Raw genomic sequence first — 21,955 nt, forward strand, 5'->3', positions numbered from 1 at the left:
AATGATTCATTTCTTACACTGTACTGTAACTTTTACTCTCCTGTTTTATCTTATTTTTATTTTCTATTTAACTCTTTTTAAGTGTTTTTAAATGTCTTTTAATATTGCCCTATGTTGCTTTTATGTTTTATGTAAAGCACTTTGAATTGCCTTGTTGTTGAAATGTGCTATACAAATAAACTTGCCTTGCCTTTCTATTGCTCCTCTGTAAAAGTTAACAAGAACTTAGAATGGGAATTTTGCCTTCTTCAGTTTCCTTAAGAAATACAGCCATTTCTGAGCCTTCTTTACCAGAGTGGAGATGTGAGATGACCGTGACACATTCACTGTGATGTTGATTTCCAGGAACCTAAAACTTCACCCGCTCCACTTCAGCTCCACTAATGTAGACAGGAGTGTGTGTCTTTGCCGCCTTTTTCCGAAAATCAACAATCATCTCCTTGGTTTTGCTGACATTGAGCAGTAGGATGTTCTCTGTGCACCACTCTGCAAGATTGTTGATTTCCTTCCGATATGAAGTCTCATCGTTGTTTGAAATCTGGTCGATGATGGTAGTGTCATCTGCAAACTTCACAACAGAGTTGTCTCCATGTTAGGGGCTGCAGTCAAAGGCATGAACAGCAGGGGGCTAAATACACAGCCCTGGGGGCTCCAGTGTTCAGCATGACAGTGGAGGAGGTGTGACTGCAAATCTGAACTGTCTGGGGTCTGTTTGTGAGAAAGTCCAATATCCAGCTGCAGAGTGTGGTACTCATGTAGGGTTACTTGAGTGTAAAGTTTGCCATTCAGTTTCATGGGGGAGATAGTGTTGAATCCTGAGCTGAAATCAAGAAACAGCATTCTGATAAAGGTGTTGTTGTTCTCAAGGTGTGTGAAGACTGGGTGGAGGGCAGTGAAGATGGCATCCTCTGTGGATCTGTTAGTTCTGAATGCAACTTGGCGAGGATCCAGACTGGTTGGGATGTTACTCTTTATGTGCTGGAGAACCAGTTTCTCAAAGCACTTAATCAGAATGGGGGTGAGAGCCACAGGGGGGTAGTTATTTAGACTAGACAGTGCAGACTTTTTAGTTACAGGGACAATGGTGGCTGTCTTGAAGCAGGTGGAAACACTCTCCTGAGACAGTGATAGGTTAACATGTCAGTAATGACATCAAATAGCTGATTTGCACATATTTTTAGTACATGGCCAAGGATATTATCAGGCCCAGCAGCTTTACTCATATTAACTCTTAGGGTTCTACATGGATACTGACAGTGGCTGGTCCTCTGGAGGCAGAGTAGATCGAAAATATGTAATAAATGATGTTAAAGCTAGAATATCCACAAATGTGTTTGTTTACCAAAAAAGGCAGTAGTGGAGCAAAATGAGTAAAATGAGCAATTTTATCAAAAAATAAATTCAATCAAGTCATAAAATAATAATTTCAGTCATAAAACAGCAAACCAAATATTTTCAAAAAAGAAAGAAAAAGACAAAGAAATAAGAGGATCCTTAGCATGTTAAATAGTGGTAGACAACCCCTAGGCTTACGGAAATGGTTTGGAACTTATGACACTCACCCATTCAAACTGGACAAGTGGCCAAATGTCTCAGAATTATGTGAAATTGAACCATTGTACTTATGTTTACCTTTCTCTCCCTCCATTACTCTGTTTCATATTTTTATATTTACCAGTGACATGGTGTTGCTCCATTTTTTATTGTTTGTTTGTTTTACAGGCACTTGTCATTGGTGATCAAGGATACCAGCCAAATGCTGCAGTCAAGTCCTCTCTCACTGTTCGCTCTCTCTTTCTCCTTCTCCTTTTCACTTTCACTGTCATGCAGTTCACATTTCCATGTGCAAAAGACTTATTTCCAAGCTAGAGTGTGCTGCAGGTCTGTTACACTGTTCTTGATGCTATTTTAATTCAGCCTTTGAGGTTATACTCATGAGTTCAGGAGAGTCATTAATGATTTTATTGGAGACAAATATGGTAATGTCAGTTTTTTAATACAAATGTTCCAAATATTATTAGTCTTAAAAAGTCAGCTGTACAAATGATTAAAGACTTTTAATAAACTACAGCAATATTTTATTGAATGGGTATTCTCTTGTGTTTTCTACTTCTTTTTATTTATTTATGGAGATTTAAAAAAAGATAGGAATCAATTCCTATCTTTTTACAAAAGTAGAAGATTGTATTACCCTTTGTATATAAACAGTAACATGATGGCATATACTGTAAAATTACCGTAAAACCCACAGTTATCCTACTGTCATATACTGTAATCCAATATACGGTAATATAGTGTTAAAATAGTACAGTAGATGCACTGTAAAATAACAGTAAAATGCTGGCCTCTCTGCTGCCAGTATTTTACTGTTATTTTACACTGAAATTCTTTAAGTAAAATTACGAATGCAGGACATGTAATTGAGTATTTCTTATTGTGTTATTAATCATTCAGAATTGCCCCTCTTGTCACATATCCCATTTTTGAGACTAGAGTCATGTGTCTGATAATTCTTAAAGGGGATTTAATCCCACTCTATCCCAGCATTACCATGTTGTGCCAATAGATGGCCGCCTTCACCAGTTTTCTTTCAAGTTCAGTCCATCAAAGTGCATTGTTTTTTGTTTAATCTCTAAGAAGCAAATTTTAAAGGGTTTCATATAGAAACAGAAGCTCTGCATTCATTTATACATGGAAGAAATAGTTGCTAAATCTTAAAAAAATAAAAAATCCTCAAAATGATTCACCAAATTATGAAAAACTATTTTCTCACTTACTTATAGTCTATATTTATATCTCCATGCAGATAGTTTTAGTTTTGTTTGTCCAGATTTCGAGAGGTCTGTCTCTGAGATTTCTGCCTCCACCCAAATACAATGTAGGTGAATGGAATTTAATTTGTGGTGCTCACAATGCTAAAAAATTACATAAAAAAATTAAAAAGTAGTGTCTTTCCAGAAGCAATGTCCTGGTCTCTCAATAAAATGTGCTGTCAATTGTTTTATTTGGAACTATTTAAAGAAAGAAATAGTCCCTATTGATAGTGTGTTGTGTTATCCAAACATTTTGGGTGAATGAACAATTTAAAATATGACAGAACTGTTTCCCAGACCTCTTAAAAATGTGATTAGTGGTTATTTCCTGAAAAAAAGAGACTCCACCACAAACCATGTTTCACTTCAGATTATATAAATATTTATTTCTTTCATTTCAGCTCTGGTATATCCACATGCATGCTAAACAAGGTGGTAAATAAGTTCTCCTTAGTGTAAAGAACTCATGTAGTCTGTATCAAAGATAGCTATCTTGGGTAGTTACCTGTTCTAGAGTTCCTTCACAAAAAAAGAGAGAAAGACCAAAACAAGACAACCAGCTTGTTTTTTGTTTAGCTATCAGCACTGGTGAAGGGATAGCAGAGTTATGGAACATTTAAAAAAGGTAAACAACATGAGAATTGTATCTTTTCTGGTAATCCCTCATTCCACCAACTAATAAATTGTCCTTCATTTTGTTCCACAAGCTCGGTAGGTTTAAGTAAAACAGTCTTTACAACACAGTTAAAGATCTCCAGTGTTAATACTCCCTGGTATCTGCTGTAGATATTTCTTTTTACATATTGAGACTCATGTATGTGTATGTAGGCAGGTCAAGTACAGTTTAACATACTCCTCTACTGTGGGAGAGCTGAGAAGCTGAGACAGTGGGAGCAGGCTGAAGAGGAGCCATAATGAGCGGCTTTCCTGAGAGACGACAGTGAGAGGCCACAGTTACATCCAGGGTTCCTGCACTGCTTCCCTGCCAAACATCTGTCACTGGAGCTGAAGAATAATCCTGGGTGTGTAATACAATCTATGATCTATGCAATGGAGCAATATGACTGTCAGAAAGGTAGTTGTGCACATCCAGTCCTATACAGTATTTAGGCCAGGTGAGGATAGCAGCTTCAGTAAAGGAAAAAGCAGAGAATATCCATTAGGGATGCACCAATCCAATCCATCATATGGGTAACAGTGCCAATACCATCATTTAAAAAAAACGACAAAGTTAGATTTGTGCATTCCTTATAGCCGCACACTGTCCACAGATGCCAATGTTAAATGTAATTTTCATTTAAGTGCTATTTGTGTATGACAAAATCAAAATGTAAAAATCTGAATTATATACTACACTGAAAATCCAAAAGAACTTTTCAGTGTAGTCTGAACACTGTCATACTGATAATGAAATTGAATATAAAATTCTAAATCAGACTGTGTGAATGTGGCCGCATCTCCTGTAACTGTAATCATATGTCCTACATTTCCTTTCCCATTAGTTTTCTAGCCACTGGGGTCTATTTAATCTTGGACCATGTTGTGATATTACGCTGTGTCCCCTCTTTGAAATATATTCAAATATATTTAAATATTGTCCATGTATCAGTTTTTGTGATTTCTATGATACTAATTTGTTTTATGACAATATATCGTCATATTGAAAGTATTTATCTAAATCATTTTGCGTGATTGGTTGTCCTTGATGTCAGCATGATGTAATCAATTTTATAGCTACATAGACCTTGCCCTTTTCTCAAGACTTGGTAGTCGGATTGAAACGTTGCCTGTTCACTTCTAATAAAATTCAGGAGCTATGTTATAGTGTGCAGGATACTCTCTGCTTTCCCCTTAATCTACAAAACTATTACACTTCAGTTAAAAATTATTATGCACAATAACAAATAGAGGGGATCAAATGTTTTCAAAACCTGGACATCACTACTTTTCTGAGACATTTCCTGTCCTTTCCACATGTATAGGAACCCTGCAAATATAGTCAACAATAAGGAAACAAACAACAGTTCAATATTTGACACAGCACTCAGGAATTTAGAGGAACATGTTTACGAACACACTGAGTGAGAGGTAAGATCTCTTCCCTGTACACGTTAGCAGCTATTTATAGATCACAAAACCATGGGGACAAGCCATGTTAGTTAGATACCATATATACAGGATGGACTCACTCTGTTTCAGAGTTCTAGGTAAAGAAATTTCAAATTCCTTCAAAATCATTCAAGATTTTATATTATATATTATATATATGTATATATTATATAATATAGGGGGTCACGACTTTGATTCTAAATTAAAAATCTAATCGAAATGAGATTTCGATTTCGACCTTCAAAATCAAAAGCAGCATCAACGATTCTTCCAGTATTTTTTTTCTCTCCCCCCGCCTACTTGCGAGTGTCTGGCACGCGTTGACGAAAAAAACAACACCACTTCAAAGACGACACAGCGTAGCTTACTGGTAGCCAGCAGATGCACTTTTCGAGACACCATGGCCACTGCCGGAGTTACAGACAATGGAGAAACAACAGAAGTGGAAAATCCTCCTGCTTCCCTGAAGTAACTGGTGTGGCAACATTTTGCCTTCCCCGTCAGTTATGTCAACAACGAACGCGTGTCTTAGTGTGGACCCCCCCAATTTTTTTTTTAATCACACTTCAAGAAGAATTTGAAAATATGAATGACTGTTGTCAGACATAAAACCAGTGATCTGTTGATCTTTACAAATCAAGACTTGATTGAAATCGAAAGTCATATCGAATCATGGATTTGGAGAATCGTGACACCCCTAATATTATATATATAATTATCATTAGCAAATTTGCACAAGAAACTTGTAAGAACTGTAAATGCATATTGACTCTCAGGTTTCATAACACAGCATCATCAATTCATGCATAGAGGAACTAGACTGAGAATACAATGGCTACATAACATACTGATGAAGATCATGGTGCTGCATGGTGCATGGTGTGTTCATGAAATCACAATTCACATTTCTTTTTCAAAATAATTAAATGAAACCAAGCATGTAGTGAGAACACAGTGAATTAATGACTATTTACTGATTAATAAACATGGATGTTCATGAAGATCTGTCAATGAACAGATAGAAATAGTCATAGCTCAGTGGCATCAGAAAACTGTCCATTGTACTGGACTCTCTATTAACAAAGGGTATTTTATTCAATATGCGTGTTTGCTACCTGACAGAAGTCATTTTAAGTTCTTAGGTTTTGGCTGATTGTACATTTGTGAACAACAATAGGAAAAAAGAGTGATGATAGAACAGAAAGTGGCTGCAGAATGGGAGACATTGGTCCCATAATCAGTCCCTGCTTCAAACAAAAAACCAGCCCTGTGATATCCTTAATTTGTCCATGAACGCTTCACTCCTCCTCCATGTACCTTACACTCTCCATCTTGTCCATTAAAAGGGTTGGACTGAGCACATGAGTGTATGTGGAGTGTGTGTATGTGTGTAAATGCAACTATTTGTACACACAAGTGCTGCATTCGAGTGTGAAACGTCTCAATGTCCAAGTTTACTTGTGGAACCTCTGAAAGTAAAGGGTGGAGTCATCAAACAGCGGGTTTTTCACCTCCATTTCCCCTGTCTAAAGATGGACAGAGAGAGAGGAACAGATTCTAAGTAACAGTTCATTTTGATTATGTGGCTATGCTTGCACATACAAATTAGATTTTGTGGAACCATAGTACATGTTAAACGTAACATAAATCACAGTATACAGTAGAGTATAAAAAAATTATATTATGGAAGATACTACTGGTTTCTCAAAGATACAAAAAAGAATTGCACACATCTACAGTATAATTAGTAAGGCTTCATCCAGCATCAGTAACTTAATTATTAGCATTCAATCATGTTATTGACTGGTTCATGGAAGTAAAATGCTACAGTAGTATGTTTTACTGTTGGGTTAGGGATCAGAGAATGTTTTAAACTGATATTTGTTTTGTTTTTACAAATACGAAGTTAAATAGGTTTCAAATGTATTATCATTTCTACAGTATACACCTATTTGGAGAACTGTCCATGACCTTCAAAATGTAATGAAATAGTACACCATATTGGAATTTGGATAAAGGTAATGAAACTGATTCTGTGTTGGCTATTTTCAAGATTTAAATATCTTTAAAGCTGCAATAATGGAAGGGATGACTGAAAACACAATGTCTGACATATATCACCTTTCAAAAGATACCCAGACCCAGATTTCACTGCAGACTTTTTGACTTATCAATGCAGGAAAAGCACAGGTGTAACTAATAACATTAATGATATCTCAGTTCCGTGATCAAATGATCTCTCTGGCCACTTGGGGACAGTGGCACAAGCAGTAAACAGGCCAGTTATCATTACAAAGGTACCATTCCTTTAATTTAAAGCTAGGGTAGGTAATGTATTTCAGAAACATTTGTTATATTTGTTGAAATTCTCTTTACATCCCAACAACAATAATAAATCAAATGCTCTGAAAAAAAGAAGAAAAAAAATCCAGTATCTGTGGCTGTCGCACGCCTGTAATAAGCCCATCTAATTTCATTCGGCCCAAATGAAATGATTGGCTGGCCTACCTGCCTGTCTACCTACCTATCTGTGCACACTCTGCCCGAGCACTCATTGTGTATGAAAATGTGTTTTGGGGCAGTGGCTTTGGAGGGAGGCCTGAAGGGAGGGGGTGGGATTTTTTCAGTTGGATACTTTCAAAATCTAGATGTCTCTTGCTAGTTTCTCCAACATTGCCTACCTTAGTTTTAAAGCTGTATTAATTGATTTTTTTTTTGGCATCTTGGGTGAAGCAGAACAAGGTGTAAACACAATATCAGACATATTATCAGCTTCTACAGTTGTGATGTTAGCAAACAGTTGCCCATTTGAGTGACACCTTTCACATTACATGTGGTCATTTCAGCCATTATTAATATAAAAATTACTGATTAGTGCATTTAAATGTAATGAATATTATGACTTCAAATTAATGATATAGATATTTACCATATTTTTATTTTTTAATTCTGGTTAAGGGCTTCCTACTGACAACATTGATTCAGCATTGTGGATGATTATGTTGACCTAATAATATATTCAGTATAACTTTAAATAAAAGTTAAGATAATAATGCAGAGTTTACTCACAGGTGCTAATCCAGGACACTCATATACTGTGAAATCTCCGTCCTCGTTCTCCTCATCTGTTGATGCTCCTGAGTCAGGAACTTTTGGCTCATCCCTCTGTCTGCAGAGGTGGCACACACACACACACACACACACACACACACACACACACACACACACACACACAGTGATAAAATTTTCAGAGGATAACAGAGATTCGACGAGGCAGGGCTGGGCTCGGAGGCTGACTCACTTTTCCAGGGAGAGCATCTGCTGCTTCTGGTGCTGGTAGTGGTACATCTGGGCACTCTGGGCCAGGTTCTTGTCCCCAGGCTGGAACATACCGAGGGGCAAAAAAAAATAAAAAATCAGTGGTATTCATCCACATCCAGTCACACTGTTCAGTTGACATTCACTGCGCAGCATGTGTCCATTCTGCACATGCTGAAGTTCTGAAACTGCTGAAAGGACAGGTGCGTTGTCCTGGATGATTTCATTAAACGAACTATGTGTTATGGATTTATCATATAACCAGCCTGTACACTTAGTATAGTGATTAACACCCATTTTGTTGTGATGTATAACACTAATGAAGAAATGAAATGTATTAGAACATATAAAGTGTGAAGATATCAGAATCAGAAATACTTTATTGATCCCCGAGCGGAAACTCTTTTGCTACAGCAGCTCACTATCACGTCAGTGCACACAGGAATACACTATAATACAGGTCAGAAAATAAATTAAGTACCAAGTGGCTATAAGTATAAAATAAAATAAGTGTGAAGTACAAAGTGGGTTTACCGGTTGATGATAATAATATGGCATAAAGTACTAGTGCATGAACTGCCAAGTTAAGTGTAGCTTATTTATAATGAGACAGAGGATATTGCACAGCAGTAATAGAGGTATGAATAAATATCAATATCAATAAATAGGGAATTTAAGTATATTGCCCAGGAGTATTAACACAGGATATTGCACAATTGTGTCAAGTATTGCATAGATGTAATGATCAATGTCCAGTTTAATGACTTAGGGTCATACAGACTGACACTTAGAGGGAGGAGTTAAAGAGTCTGATGGCCACAGGCAGGAATGACTTCCTGTGGTGCTCTGCGGTGCTTTTTGGGGGGATACTAAAGTTAAAAAATATATTCAAAACACCCTAAGACAGAAGAGATCAGGTTTTTCCTCGTCTCCGTTAGAATGAAATCATAGAAAGTTTTCGGCACTTTCCAGAGCCCAGTTACAGTGTAAGAAAACTTTTGTTTTTGGGCTATATCAGAATCAGAAATAATTTATTGATCCCCGAGGGGAAACTCTTTTGTTACAGCAGCTCACTGTCACGTCAGTACACACAGGAATAGAAGTACTAAGCAAAAAATATAATAAACTATAATACAGGTCAGAAAATAAATTAAGTACCAAGTGGGTATAAGTATAAAATTAAAATAAGTGTGAAGTACAAAGTGGGTTTACCGGTTGATGATAATAATATGGTATAAAGTAATAGTGCATGAACTGTCAAGTTAAGTGTAGCTTATTAAGATTATAATGAGACGGAGGATATTGCACAGCAGTAATAGGAGTATGAACAAATATCAATAAATAGGGAATTTTAAACTGAAAAGAGTATATTGCATAGGAGTATTAACACAGAATATTGCACAATTATGTCAAATATTGCAGATATGGTAATGATCAATGTCCAGTTTAATGACTTAGGGGCATATAGACTAACACTTAGAGGCATAAGATGAAGCAGGTTAACATGATAAAAGCAAGGGAAAAAATCAGGTCAGTGGGAGAAGGTGTGTAGCACAACTTAACAAGCAGAGTTTCAATGTCAACAGGTAGTATATAATGGCCAACATCTCCTTGTCATGCGTGGTGAAGCATTTTTAACAACACGCAAAATCTCAGATCTTGCAAACATCAACAGCAGGTGGATAAATCATCTATGGTACAATCAGCAAATATTTATAAATTGGACAATATCAGCAGTGGGAGCCATACATAAGTAGTTGTACTCAACCTTCTTGTTGGCCCTACAAAATAGGTTTGTTATAGACACATTAGTGGCGGAGGACAAAGGAGTCTGCAGCTACATAGGAGATGAGTATTGTACTGTCATTATAAAGTACACTGGGGAAGAAGGGAACCTCACAAAAGCCATAGAGAAATTGAAGAAACTGAGAGATAAACATGTAGCAAATTCTAATAGGAACACTAAAATACTGGCGATGTGGGATTGGCTTAATAACTTGAACTTTAAAAAGATACTACAGCTGGTAGGACTTGTATTTGGGACATTATTGTTGTCATGATTGTCATGGTCATCATGTGCTGTATGTCCCCATTGATCCAAGTTATGATCAGGAGAATGACTAAATTGGTGACTGGACAGTTTCCTCTTCAAATTCATAATGAAATAGAAGTTGATATAGCAATGACGCCAGTGTGCAGGGTACAGCAGATTTAAGCAGAGACACTACTGTCAGTTCCAAGTTAAGGTAGACCAACTGAAGCAAGACTGTGTAATGTGCAGCTTGACCAACACCTGCACACTTGTCTTACGAGGCTTGATGCCTATTGAAGACTGCGCAGAACCATTCCGCAGCCACAGTGTGTAGTGAACGGGACCATAGAACTGGAGAGTACACAGAATGTTGTTGTGAATTCACCTTACATATAAAAGCATTTATGGTGTGTTGTGATTTGGGACTAGCCCCAGTAGCAGTGACATGTTCAATACCCTAAAATTAGCACAAAAAAAAAGCCCACTGCATACTTAATGATTAAACTCACAATGTGTGCCTGATAAGTGTTTGGTTTGGTTTTATGGTTATGGCTTTAAATACAGGATCCATGTTGCCAAAGAGAATATAGATGCACATGTTTGAGCCTGTTTATGCAGCACATTGTCCTGGCGGTGTGGTCATGGGACAACCTGTTGCAGACTCAGGGTGTCCCTTGGTGATGACCCGAAAGGACAATGGAGGGTAGGACTAGTGAGTCCTGAAGGGGGGAATGTCGTGGATGATTTCATTAAACAAATTGTTATTGATTTATCATATAACCAGCCTGTGCACTTAGTATAATGATTAACACCAATTTTGTTGTGAAGTATAACACTGCTGAAGAAATGAAATGTCTTAGAACATAAGATGTGAAGATACTAAAGTTAAAAAATATAGTCAAAACACCCTAAGACAGAAGAGAGCAACATTAGCATTAATTTGGAGTCATGTTTGTGTCCACCTGATGAAGCTGAAAGGGGCTGCAGATGAAATTCTCTGTGGGTTCGTCACTACAAGCCACCCCTTTCACATTACACATAGTCATTTGATCCATTGTTTATATTAAAAAAATCTTGATTAGTGAAGCTTTAAACACCTGTTGACAGCAGTTTCTTGTATGGGTACAATTAAAGAGATCAGCGTTTGGAAAAACGTACATTTTACAATTACTGTACATTGACATTTGGATAAAAATTGAACATACATGGTTTGAATGGGAATCTTAAGACATGCTTTTACCATGTTTTTCCCCCACCTAAGTTTCTTTCCTTTTAACAGTATAGACATTTTCTACTCACCAAATTGTCAAAGGTTTGAGCTCTCATCAGTCCATATACAGGGAAGTCATTCCTCTGAGTTAGACGCACAACTTTCTGCAATCTGTAAAAAAAAAAAAAAAAAAAAAAAAAAAGACACAGTGGCAGATGGTTAATCAGAAATCAAGAGGTATAAAGTACTTGATTTCTGATGTTTTTGAATGCATTTGTGATATTACCACGTATGGAACAAAACAGATAATTTTAATCATCAACGTCTCTTTTTTGTGATTTACAAAATCTTTGTTCTGTGATGTTTGGGACATGTATTCACTCCGATTAAATTGATAACTTGACTTACATCCACACAGAGAATATGTTTTAGGTTTTTTTTCTAGCATAGTTCCATATACTACATTTCCTTCATATTGTCTATAGCTGCCTTTCCACTGGACCTCCATAATAGCAGGGAGGGTCTAACAAAAACGATGCTATCAAGTTGCATTATGGGAAATGTAGGCTATCTCCACCTCTGCTGCTTTGATTTTGACCATTTCTTTTTCTGTCTTGCAAAGTTTTACAACAGTACGGATGTGTAATACTAAATTTGTAGAGCACCCCTTGAAATTTTGCTATAACACTAAATGCTAAAATACTAGATTCTGACCAATACAAGTTTGATAGCTGAAAGCATTAATGGTATTTTCTAGATTGAAGTAGAGCTACAATAATTGGAGGCTTAATTACTATAATGAGTCGATTGACAGGATATTCATTTTGATTGTCGATTAATTGTTTTAAGCAAAAATGCCAAGAATTATCTGGTTCCAACCTCTCAAATCTCAATATTTACTAGTTTTCTTAGTCTTCTATGATAGTAAACTGAATATCTTCAGGTTTTAGACTGCTGGCACTGCTGGAGACATCTCTCTTTGGGCTACGGGTACTTACAACAGGCATTTTTCTGACATTTTATAGACCAATTAATCGATTTAGCTGTGAAAAAAACAGCAGATTAAACAGTAATGTAAATATCATTAGTTGCAGCCCTAAATTGAAGTTGTCAAAGTTTCAATCAATATTCAACATGTATTTCATAATTTTAATGCCTCAAGTAAAAAAAAAACAGTAAATCTGCAGGTACAGTATATTGTCAAATCCAGAAAAGAAGAGAGATGTCATTTGGAATCAGAGTCTCATGCAGTAGTGTAGAAAGGGAGAAATAAATATCTTACCTGACCCAACAGGCCCCTGCCATGATCAAAGCCAGTGAACCCGCTACGATGAAGACGCTGCTCATGACTGAGAAGAAATACATACAGACAGTCAAAGGGAGAGAAGGCTGTGCAGATCTCTAGGTCTCAGAGAAAGACATGATCCCTGATTCAAAGCTCTGGAAATGTTTATAGAGCTCAAAGAAGGCCTGCTGAAAATAATGAGTGTCACTGTGGCGCTGCAATATCAACAATGAAAACAGCATTGATGGAAGTAATGGAATGAGGCAAAATTAACTGACAGTAACATATGAGTTTTGTTCTGTACAACCCCATAGTAAATTCAAGGTCAGTACCGGGATTTCAGAGAATGCTGTGCTAACCTTTCATCAGACAAAAGGAGGTAATTTTACGAAACGGATATAAAGGTTTTGCACTTTGAAGACCTTTGAATGCCTGCTCATGTCAAGATAGATGTTGTTCAAAAGATACATTTTTTTCCATAGTTTATTTCCATGATTGAAAATGCGGGCAGTTTAAGTTAATTCCTCCTGGCTGCTGCCTCAGGTTGATTACTTAGAAATTAAATCCTTGTATTTCCCCAGGTATTTTCGGCAAAATCTACTTCCAACATGAAAAATTCCTGCAGGGAACCTGAGATTTTGGTCATGTGTGCGAGTATGTATTTGCGTACCGATTGTCCGACCTTAAAATGCCATTGTTATGGTAACTGAAGAATGGAAAAATGGTGAAAGGACAATGAAAAATACAATCAAATGATTCTGAATGGTTGACATTGTTTTAATTTTTTCCTCACATCAAAGATACAGTAAAGAAAAGTATACTTGTAACAGGAATTGTTCTGCTAATGTTTTCCAAAAATCAAAAAAATAAATAGATATTTTCGGGAAGTTCTACTTTCAAAATCCCAAGGAAACCTTCCTCCCTAGTACTGCCTTGACTTTTTTCCTCTGGAGTTAGATACATGATTTGTATTGTACATGACATGGTTTTGTGTGTTGTACTACTGACTCCCTATCTAGTCATAACAGCTGATGACTTTTTGTATTCTTAGCTGCAGCTCAGGAACTGGCGACTGCTGCAGTTCAGCAGGAGCAGGTGTTGGCCGGGCCACCAACTGGGGACTTGACAGGGCTGGTGGCATACTCTTTGGCGCTGGGCAGCGAAGAGGCCAAGGTGCTGGGCAACTGAGATTCTTTGAGAGCTAGTGACGTCGGGAGACATGGAGACCATGCCTCCTTTTGGAGACTCCATGGTACCCTGTGAAAATGGCAAGGTGAGTCCCTTCAAAGGGTGACCGCTGGGAGTCAGGTTGGCTCCTCAGTTGTTCCGTAGAATGCTCCTGTGGTTCATGGAATGCCCGATTAGGATAGGCAGGTAGCGGGCTAACTGACTCAGGACAGGAAGGCTGCAGCCAGCAGCCAAATCGACTGGTACGCAGGCTCGTGGCTAACAGGCCCAAGGTGAAGGCTGGTGGCTAACATGCTGCATGTTAGCTGACTGGGAAGCAGAGGAGACTGCAGTGACAGGCTCAGGAAAAACAGTTGAGTGTGGAACTTCCACCTTTAGAATGCTACCAACTGGGCAAACTCAGGGTCCTGCTTCCAGTATACCATGAGGGACTCCAAAAAGCCTGGATTGTCACCAACCCCCCGCCCAAAAAAAAACAGTCATGTCATGAAAAAGACTGTCACGACTGGTGTGAACAGGAATAGGACCCAAAGGCAGACAGGATCAGTTCAATGATTAATAGCAAAAATCAAGGTAATATAAAGAGAGTAATGCAGAGGGCTGGGGATGAGAGTGTGTGGGTGCAGGAAGGGACTGAGAGGCAAACTGTGACACTTTATTCTAATGCACCAGAAACTGCCTCTTGGTTCCCTGCACAGCTTAGCACCAGAGGTCATCACAGGTCCATTTGGTTCTGAGGAACCGAGACCTAACCCGGGACCAGAGTTACACAACCCAAATATACTCTCTGGTCTGTGTGTCAATATGTCTAATACCCAAGTGGATCTGAATGGATTAGAGCGTGCTCAGTATCAGCTCTGATCACGTGGTATGTCATAATACCTGCAGGAGAAAATATTTTAGGAAATCAGTAGCCTATGGAAAAGATTTATGCTAGTGACAGGACAATGACAATTACCTTTTGGAATTTGATTGACAGATAGTAAATTGGTTAGAAAATGATGATCTTCTGTCTGCCTATAACCCATATAAATTCACCTTTTAACCCTTTAAACAATTGATTGTAGGATATTATTATTATTATGTTGCTACTCTTTTCGACTGCAGCTGCTTCTTAATTGATAGCGCATCATACTGCAGCTCTATTGGGGTCTCTTCAGGTCGACCGCAGGGTAGGTTTTCCAAGGGTCTGTTTCAGATCTGGTCCAACATTTTGGACCAATGGAGACCTTTACTTAGCACTTCATCTTCTCCCTATTCTTATTGTTGCAGTACAAGTGCTTTTAATGTCTCATTGTCTTACTGTGTTTTGATTGTGTTTAGGTTTTATGCTGCATTGCAAAAATAATGAATAAATAAAGATGTGAACTAAACTAAACTGAACTTAAGTAGTTTTCAAAGCTGTTTTAGTCAAACATTACACCACAGAATCATAATGGAAACTTCCTGAATCACTGTCATTCAGATGCTTACTGGGATACTGTACTGTCCTCTGTTAATATTACTTTTTTTGTGTTTTTTTATAAATGTGCGACCTGTAAATATAGTTATCAAACCAAATCTCCCTCACCACAGCGCTCAGGTCAGAGCTATAGTTACTTCTTTAAGTTCAAGTACAAAGCTCAAAGTACAACTCCAACAAGAAATTAGGTTATGGCTACAGGACAGAAAAGACTTACTGATGAAGACATGGTCATTAGAGAGGTAGGGGAGGAAGATGGGCTCGCTGAGAAGAGCAGGGGTGTGGTTTGTGGTGGTGGGTGGAGCCATGCTGGTGAATGGGACGCTCTGGCTCGTAGGCTGCTCTGTGGTAGATGCTCTGTGGGCTGTGCCGGGCTCACTGAGCTGCTTGGATTTTGGCGTAGAGATGTCCTGGGAGGGTGGAGCTGAGGTAAGGAATGAAATGTTTGAGTCATTACATCAGCAGGGATGTAGTGGTAAATACAAATATGGGTAGTGGCATATCCAGTACCTGGCAGCCTGGACTCAGTTCTCTGTTCACTGATGATGGCAGAGAGGATGTCGATCTCCTCATCCAGTTCAGGGTAAGTGCTCACCATACCTGGAGAGACACAAAACCAGAATCTGTCACTGCCTTTATCAAAACACTAATTTATGCAAGGGGTCAATCCAAACACTCCATCATTATTCCAACCCTCAGAGGTGAAACTACACAGGGCAGTAAAAGGATCCAGCAAAAAAAGAAAATCAATCAAAAGCCAACCACAGCTTTTATCTGTATATCTTTTTATATCACCCATTTACTATATGTGGAGAATACAAAATTGATTGTCACTGCTACATCAACAGCATGCTGATTTCATGTAAATCTCCTATACAAATCTGACAGACTTAACCACACATTTACTGCAACATTTAGTGTTAGAGCTGCTTGAACTGATGCTGGTAAAGGTGGAAAATGAGGTCACTTATAGTAGCATCTACTCAAGTTATAAACCAGGCACCAGCTAACCAGTATTTAAATGGGTACTCTGGTTTAGTGCAGCACTTCCACAAAGTTGAGACAGACACAATAATCCACAAAATACTGGCACTGATATCAGCCTTCAAAAATATATTTTGGTCAAAAGCTAAGCCTTTAGCCTTTAGCATGACAAAGTCACAGGAGACAAATTAAAAAAGGAATGGTCAAAATGGAAACAGCAGAGGTTAAGATATCCTGACTTTTAGTCCCTAGTATTGGTCAAACTCCAAAAATCTCCAAAAGTCCTGTTTCCCATAATGCAACTGAGTAACATATTTTTTTAGAATGTCCTTGCCTGATAAACACCCATGTTTTTCAAACTCCACACCCCCAGTTTGTAACAGACTTTTTGTTAAAAGTCCAAGCTGAAATAACTGATAATGAGATCATCAGGGTTATCTTCTCAGACAAAGGTCTTCCAGAGCCATAGAGGTCATTATGCAACACATTACACAGGCTTTCTAGTCCTTCCCCTTTCTTCGTTTTTTGTTTTGATGTGACTCACTGGAGTGTGTTGTGTGTAGGTTGTTTATGAGAGAATAAAATCAAACAAAACCCAATGTGTAAAATTGGTGAAGTATGCCTTTAAGGTCAGAGCATCAGCTTCCTCTAACTGAAAAAAAAGGTTTTACCATCATGAGTTTGTCAAGCGAGCGCAGCTAATGTTGGATCAAAAGGACTCACAAGCATGATTTAGCTTTTTAACCATCTTGACCAGCACAAGACCAATATTAAAGACCAGTTAAGACATCAAAATACCAGCAGCCGTTACAATCTGATTTCATCTGTAAGTTTCAGCAGGAAAGTTCTTATTTTTCTGACTTCTGTCATAGAAGCTAGTGGTTTAGTAGTTGCTAAAGTGTTAGCATGGAGCACTGGAGCCACCAATCTCCCAGAAACAAGTATATGATATCACCCAAAATAATAATTGACCATCGGGCCAACCAGAGCTGTTTTTAAGTCCTTTGGGGCAAATCCAAGTCAAGTTTCTTTCAAAGCAAGTCTAAAGTCAAATCTCAAGTCTTCATGAGAAAAGTGCAAGTCAAGATACAGGTCTTTCAGGTCTATGAATGCAGACCATTAAAACGACACAGAATTCAAACATTTTCAAAACTTTTTTTACATAACTGAGACAAAGTCCTTTGCATGCATAGATCTAGTAATATTATACAAGTAATTATACAGTAATACATAGAACACATTTTCTATTTCTTAAGTAGACAAATAAAATCAAAACTATCTCCACAAGTAGATACATAAGCAATGTAACTTTAGATTTGACTGTTCTTGTGTCAGAAAATCAGATAAATGACAATTATTCAGTAAGTATTCTTAGCTGAATAGAAGCAATGTCTAGACACTAATGCAAAAAAAAAAAATCAGCTGTCCATTATAGTTTTGATCAAACATTACTCAAACAGCAGAAAGAATTGCATTTGTTGGGGACTATTTTCAGGAGCGGATTAATCCACATTTGGTGCTCTATTGAGTATTTGGGGCAGCTTGACGGTGTATGTGGGATTGAGTCAAAATAAGTACAGTGTGTGATCATGGTAATGAAGGAACATGTCACCCAGTGCAACAGTGTGGCTCACTGATGTGTTTTTAATCATTTTTGGACAACAATGGAGCTCTATGGCACAGAGGAATAAGATATATCAGGCTTTGGATACATACACAATACTTGTTAGAGGGATAAATTCATTGTTTGTTTTAAGAAAAATATAGAATATTGCCAGACACTAAATAAACAGTTTATAACGTATAAGTTTATAAAGTTAACACAGTTCATTTGGCTTGAATGTTCAATGTGATACTGGCAGGCAATATCAACATATATATAGCTAATGACTGGGTCTAAAACTGCATTCACTGTACACTTTTTGTGTGCTTACAGAGATTTTTCTATATCCAATTCATCTTTCTGTCCTTTTAGAAACATTTCAGACCTGAGCAGAAACCATTTGAGAGGAGCAAAGAGAAGATACTGGAGGAAGAATAGCAGGAGAGAGGTGGCAGAGTGGAGGAGGAACAAAGAGAGGATGACTGTGCCTAATGAGCCACAGTACACAATCACTGTGACTTTCTTTACTGCAGTGGGTTGTTCAGCTGGCAGCAGGGTAGTCAGGACATGAGTCAGACGGTCAGTCAGTCAGTGAGACTGACAGTTAAGTTTTGCGTGGCAGAGACTCCAGCTTTTCTGTCGGAGTGGTGAAGGAGTTGGGGTTAAAAGGTGCTAAAGCCTATGTAATCCAGCCTCTACAAGACACCACTGAATGTCTACACAATCAAAACCATCCAAAGGTAAAAACATCTCACTCTGCTTTTTCTCCTGTAGCCAAAAAACATTACTACTTCAAATTTTATCTGACTAAAAACATCTAAGACTTTTAATAACAAACATAAAGCTGAGTCGATAACTTACACATATCATAACATAAAACAGCCATTCACATATTGTGGGGACTCACCTTGTGGAAAAAACACGTATTGGCTGAGGGCACTATACATTTATGCCTGAAAACATATTTTGACAAATTAGGAAAAATTACTATGGTGACGGCAGTGCGTGCAGATGCGGCAGCCAGCAACTACTTCAAACTTCGCTACATTTTTGTTTTAATTTGTTATTTTTTCGCCTTTATTACTAATGTACGTATTAACTCTGGAAGAAATACACATCAACATTGGAAAAGGAAGCACAGGGATTGGATTAAGGGCAACGGACCTTGAGACGATCACTGCCCATGTACAGCATCTTCCATTGCAGCAATTAGTGCAGGGTTGTGCAGCAATGTGCGGGGGTGTGGGCATGTTTATTTGTGCTTTAGAATGTAACCGCTGTGAAACAATAATTATTTTTCTGATTCACTGGCTTTCTCGCTACCACCGCTCCCTCTCTTCATTCTCTCTCTAGCTCACTCGACCACCACCAAAAAAATGGACACAAACCAAACGAAGCTTAATGGTATCTCTATTTTGCAGCAGAGACTGCAAGCCAGACACAGACATTGAAGCTGGCTACACGAAAAAAACCAAGCGAGGACACAACTGGGAGAGTATCATCTTTTGGTCCATGAACTCTGCCTGGAAAATGCCTGGTTTCAGCGATATTTCAGGATGACTTTGAAGCAGTTTGACTGGTCCGCAGCGCCCTGTCGGTTTACGTTTCTCCAAAAGTTGATTCTGTTTCTGAGAACTGTGTTGTGAACTGTTTTTTCGCCATCCCCTGCAGTCCCCACCGCCAGAATCTAAATGCACTACCCACATTCAAATGAATGGGAGGACTGGCGTTTTCGCTCCTACGCCCTATTTGGTGTGAATGCAGCCTATGAGCTAAGCTAACCCAGCTTGGACCTAAGGCTCTTCCACTAACCAGCCTACTTCTGGCTAATGTCCGATCGCAGGAAAATAAAATGGCTGAAATAAGACTCAGGCTAACTCAGCAATGGGAAATCAGAGACTGTTGTGCCCTGGCTTCATCACAACATCCCAGACCAAGTTATTGCACTCGACGGGCAGACCATGTTCTGCGCCGACAGAACAAAGAGACTCTGGTCAGACGAGGGAGGCAGACTCTGTGTTTACATCAATGATGCTTGGTGCCATCACAGGCTTTTGTAGCCTGTGATGGTGCTTTGAGAAACTTGTTCTCCAGGACATCAAAAACAACATCCCAGCTAGCCTGGACCCTCACCAGTTTGCATACAGAACCAACAGAGCTACAAAGGATCCCATCTCCACTGCCCTCCACTCAGTCTTCACACATGAAAATAGCAATTCCTATATCAGAATGCTGTTTGATGAGAGAACTCTGTTGTGAAGTTTGCAGATGACACTACCATCGTCGGCCTTATTACAAACAATGATGACAATTCATATCGGGAGGAAATCAACAATTTTGCAGCGTGGTGCACAGGGAACAACCTACTGCTCAATGTCAGGAAAAAAGAGGCAAAGACATACACTCATGTCTAAATCAGTGGAGCTGAGGTTGAGCAAGTGAACAGTTTTAGGCTCCTAGGAATCAGCATCACAGAAAACATGTCGTGGACATCACACATCTCCACGCTGGTAAAGAAAGCTCAGAAACAACTGTTTTTCTTAAAGAAAATCAAAAAGGCAAAATTCCTGTGCAGAGTTTGAGTTAACTTTTACAGAGGAGCAATAGAAAGCATCCTGTCTGGAAACATTACAAACTGGCATAGGATGTGCACAGCCCGGGACTGGAGGGCTCTGCAGCAGGTGATTAAAACCTTCCAGAACATCATTGGTTCCCATCTAACGTGCATCATTGATATTGGAGAGGTGAGGTACCTGCTAGAGCCCAAAGGATACTAAAAGACAATACCCACCACAGTAACAGGTTGTTCACCCTGCTGTCGTCTGGCAAGCGACACAGAAGTATTCGTTGTCGTACTACCAGACTACAGAGCTGCTTCTTTCCTCAGGCTGTGAGACTCCTCAACTCCACTTCATCCTCCGCACTCCACCATAAATGTGTTACATGGAACTCTCTGTTATGATGGTTTTGCATATTACCATACCACTATCTTGTATAATATAGTAATTGTATATATTGTTTTTATTTGTATTCAAATTTTAAATATCTGTGTGTGCAGCGTTAAGGGGGCTACAACTTTAATTTCATTGTGCAGCCCTGTGCTGTAGAATGACAAATAAATGTACCTTGAACCTTGAATCATGAGGACATTGTTTTATCTTAATTTTTCTTTATAACGTTTTTCCTAGCAGGTACAATATATCTTATGTATTTTAATTACCACTATCTTATGAAAGAATATTTTTGTTAATAAATATAGCCATTCTTTGAAATAGGTTTGTTAAGATGTGTTCCAAAATTTAAGTCTGCAGCAAGGTCATAGAGAACCAGTGTAGTATTATATCTATTATACAGTATCAAATAAGGATACACTGACTGGATCAGCTTTATCTCAGTTCATCACAGTAATATTCTTTTCTTCGGCCGTGTTACTCTGCGGTAATGTTGCTGAATCTTTCCAGAAAAGTTCCCTGTGTTTTGGACAAAGCAGCTCTGCCTCCTTATACATCTCACATTCACCAGTTCATTATCATGTCTCAATAGAGCAGAATGAAAGCAGAGACTCACAAAGATCATTAGTGTTAGACATTAACTATGACACACACTGCTGACTGAAATGAATGGAAGATGGAAGCTGGCAATGGGAGTCTCTGAAGTCACCCTTTGGTAAAATACATGACTCATGTGTAGAGGAAGCACACAGAGGGGCAGGAACACTGATCAATTACACACCCAATATGTAGCATATAATTAAGCACACTGCCAGACTGTGGAAGCTCTAGAGGTCTCATTCGTCTGGATGGTAGTAGGGAACCCCTCTGCTAAGAAGGATGCCGCCCACTCGTGGCAGCAGTCCCTACGACCATCCATCCACTGTCTGTGAATGTGGTGCATACTATGGATGCTGAACGTGCTATGTTTAGTCCTGACAGAGCCCAGCCTACACCCCCC

At 38.6% G+C, this 21,955-nt stretch overlaps 1 protein-coding gene across 1 annotated transcript in view; it reads right to left on the reverse strand.

The window, feature by feature from the left end:
- Positions 1-3,172: 3,172 nt before the first annotated feature.
- Positions 3,173-21,955, reverse strand: part of npdc1b (neural proliferation, differentiation and control, 1b) — a 50,411-nt gene continuing 31,628 nt past the window's right edge. Inside the window, exons 3-9 of the mRNA XM_044195626.1 lie at positions 15,928-16,017; positions 15,635-15,841; positions 12,765-12,831; positions 11,572-11,653; positions 8,224-8,303; positions 7,992-8,091; positions 3,173-6,448 (exon numbers count right to left, since the gene is read on the reverse strand). Of these exons, the coding sequence (XP_044051561.1) occupies positions 6,377-6,448; positions 7,992-8,091; positions 8,224-8,303; positions 11,572-11,653; positions 12,765-12,831; positions 15,635-15,841; positions 15,928-16,017 (698 nt within the window). The 3' untranslated portion in view covers positions 3,173-6,376. The remainder of the gene's footprint in view (positions 6,449-7,991; positions 8,092-8,223; positions 8,304-11,571; positions 11,654-12,764; positions 12,832-15,634; positions 15,842-15,927; positions 16,018-21,955) is intronic.

This window comes from Siniperca chuatsi, linkage group LG5 (assembly GCF_020085105.1).
Source record: "Siniperca chuatsi isolate FFG_IHB_CAS linkage group LG5, ASM2008510v1, whole genome shotgun sequence".
NCBI lineage: Eukaryota > Metazoa > Chordata > Actinopteri > Centrarchiformes > Sinipercidae > Siniperca > Siniperca chuatsi.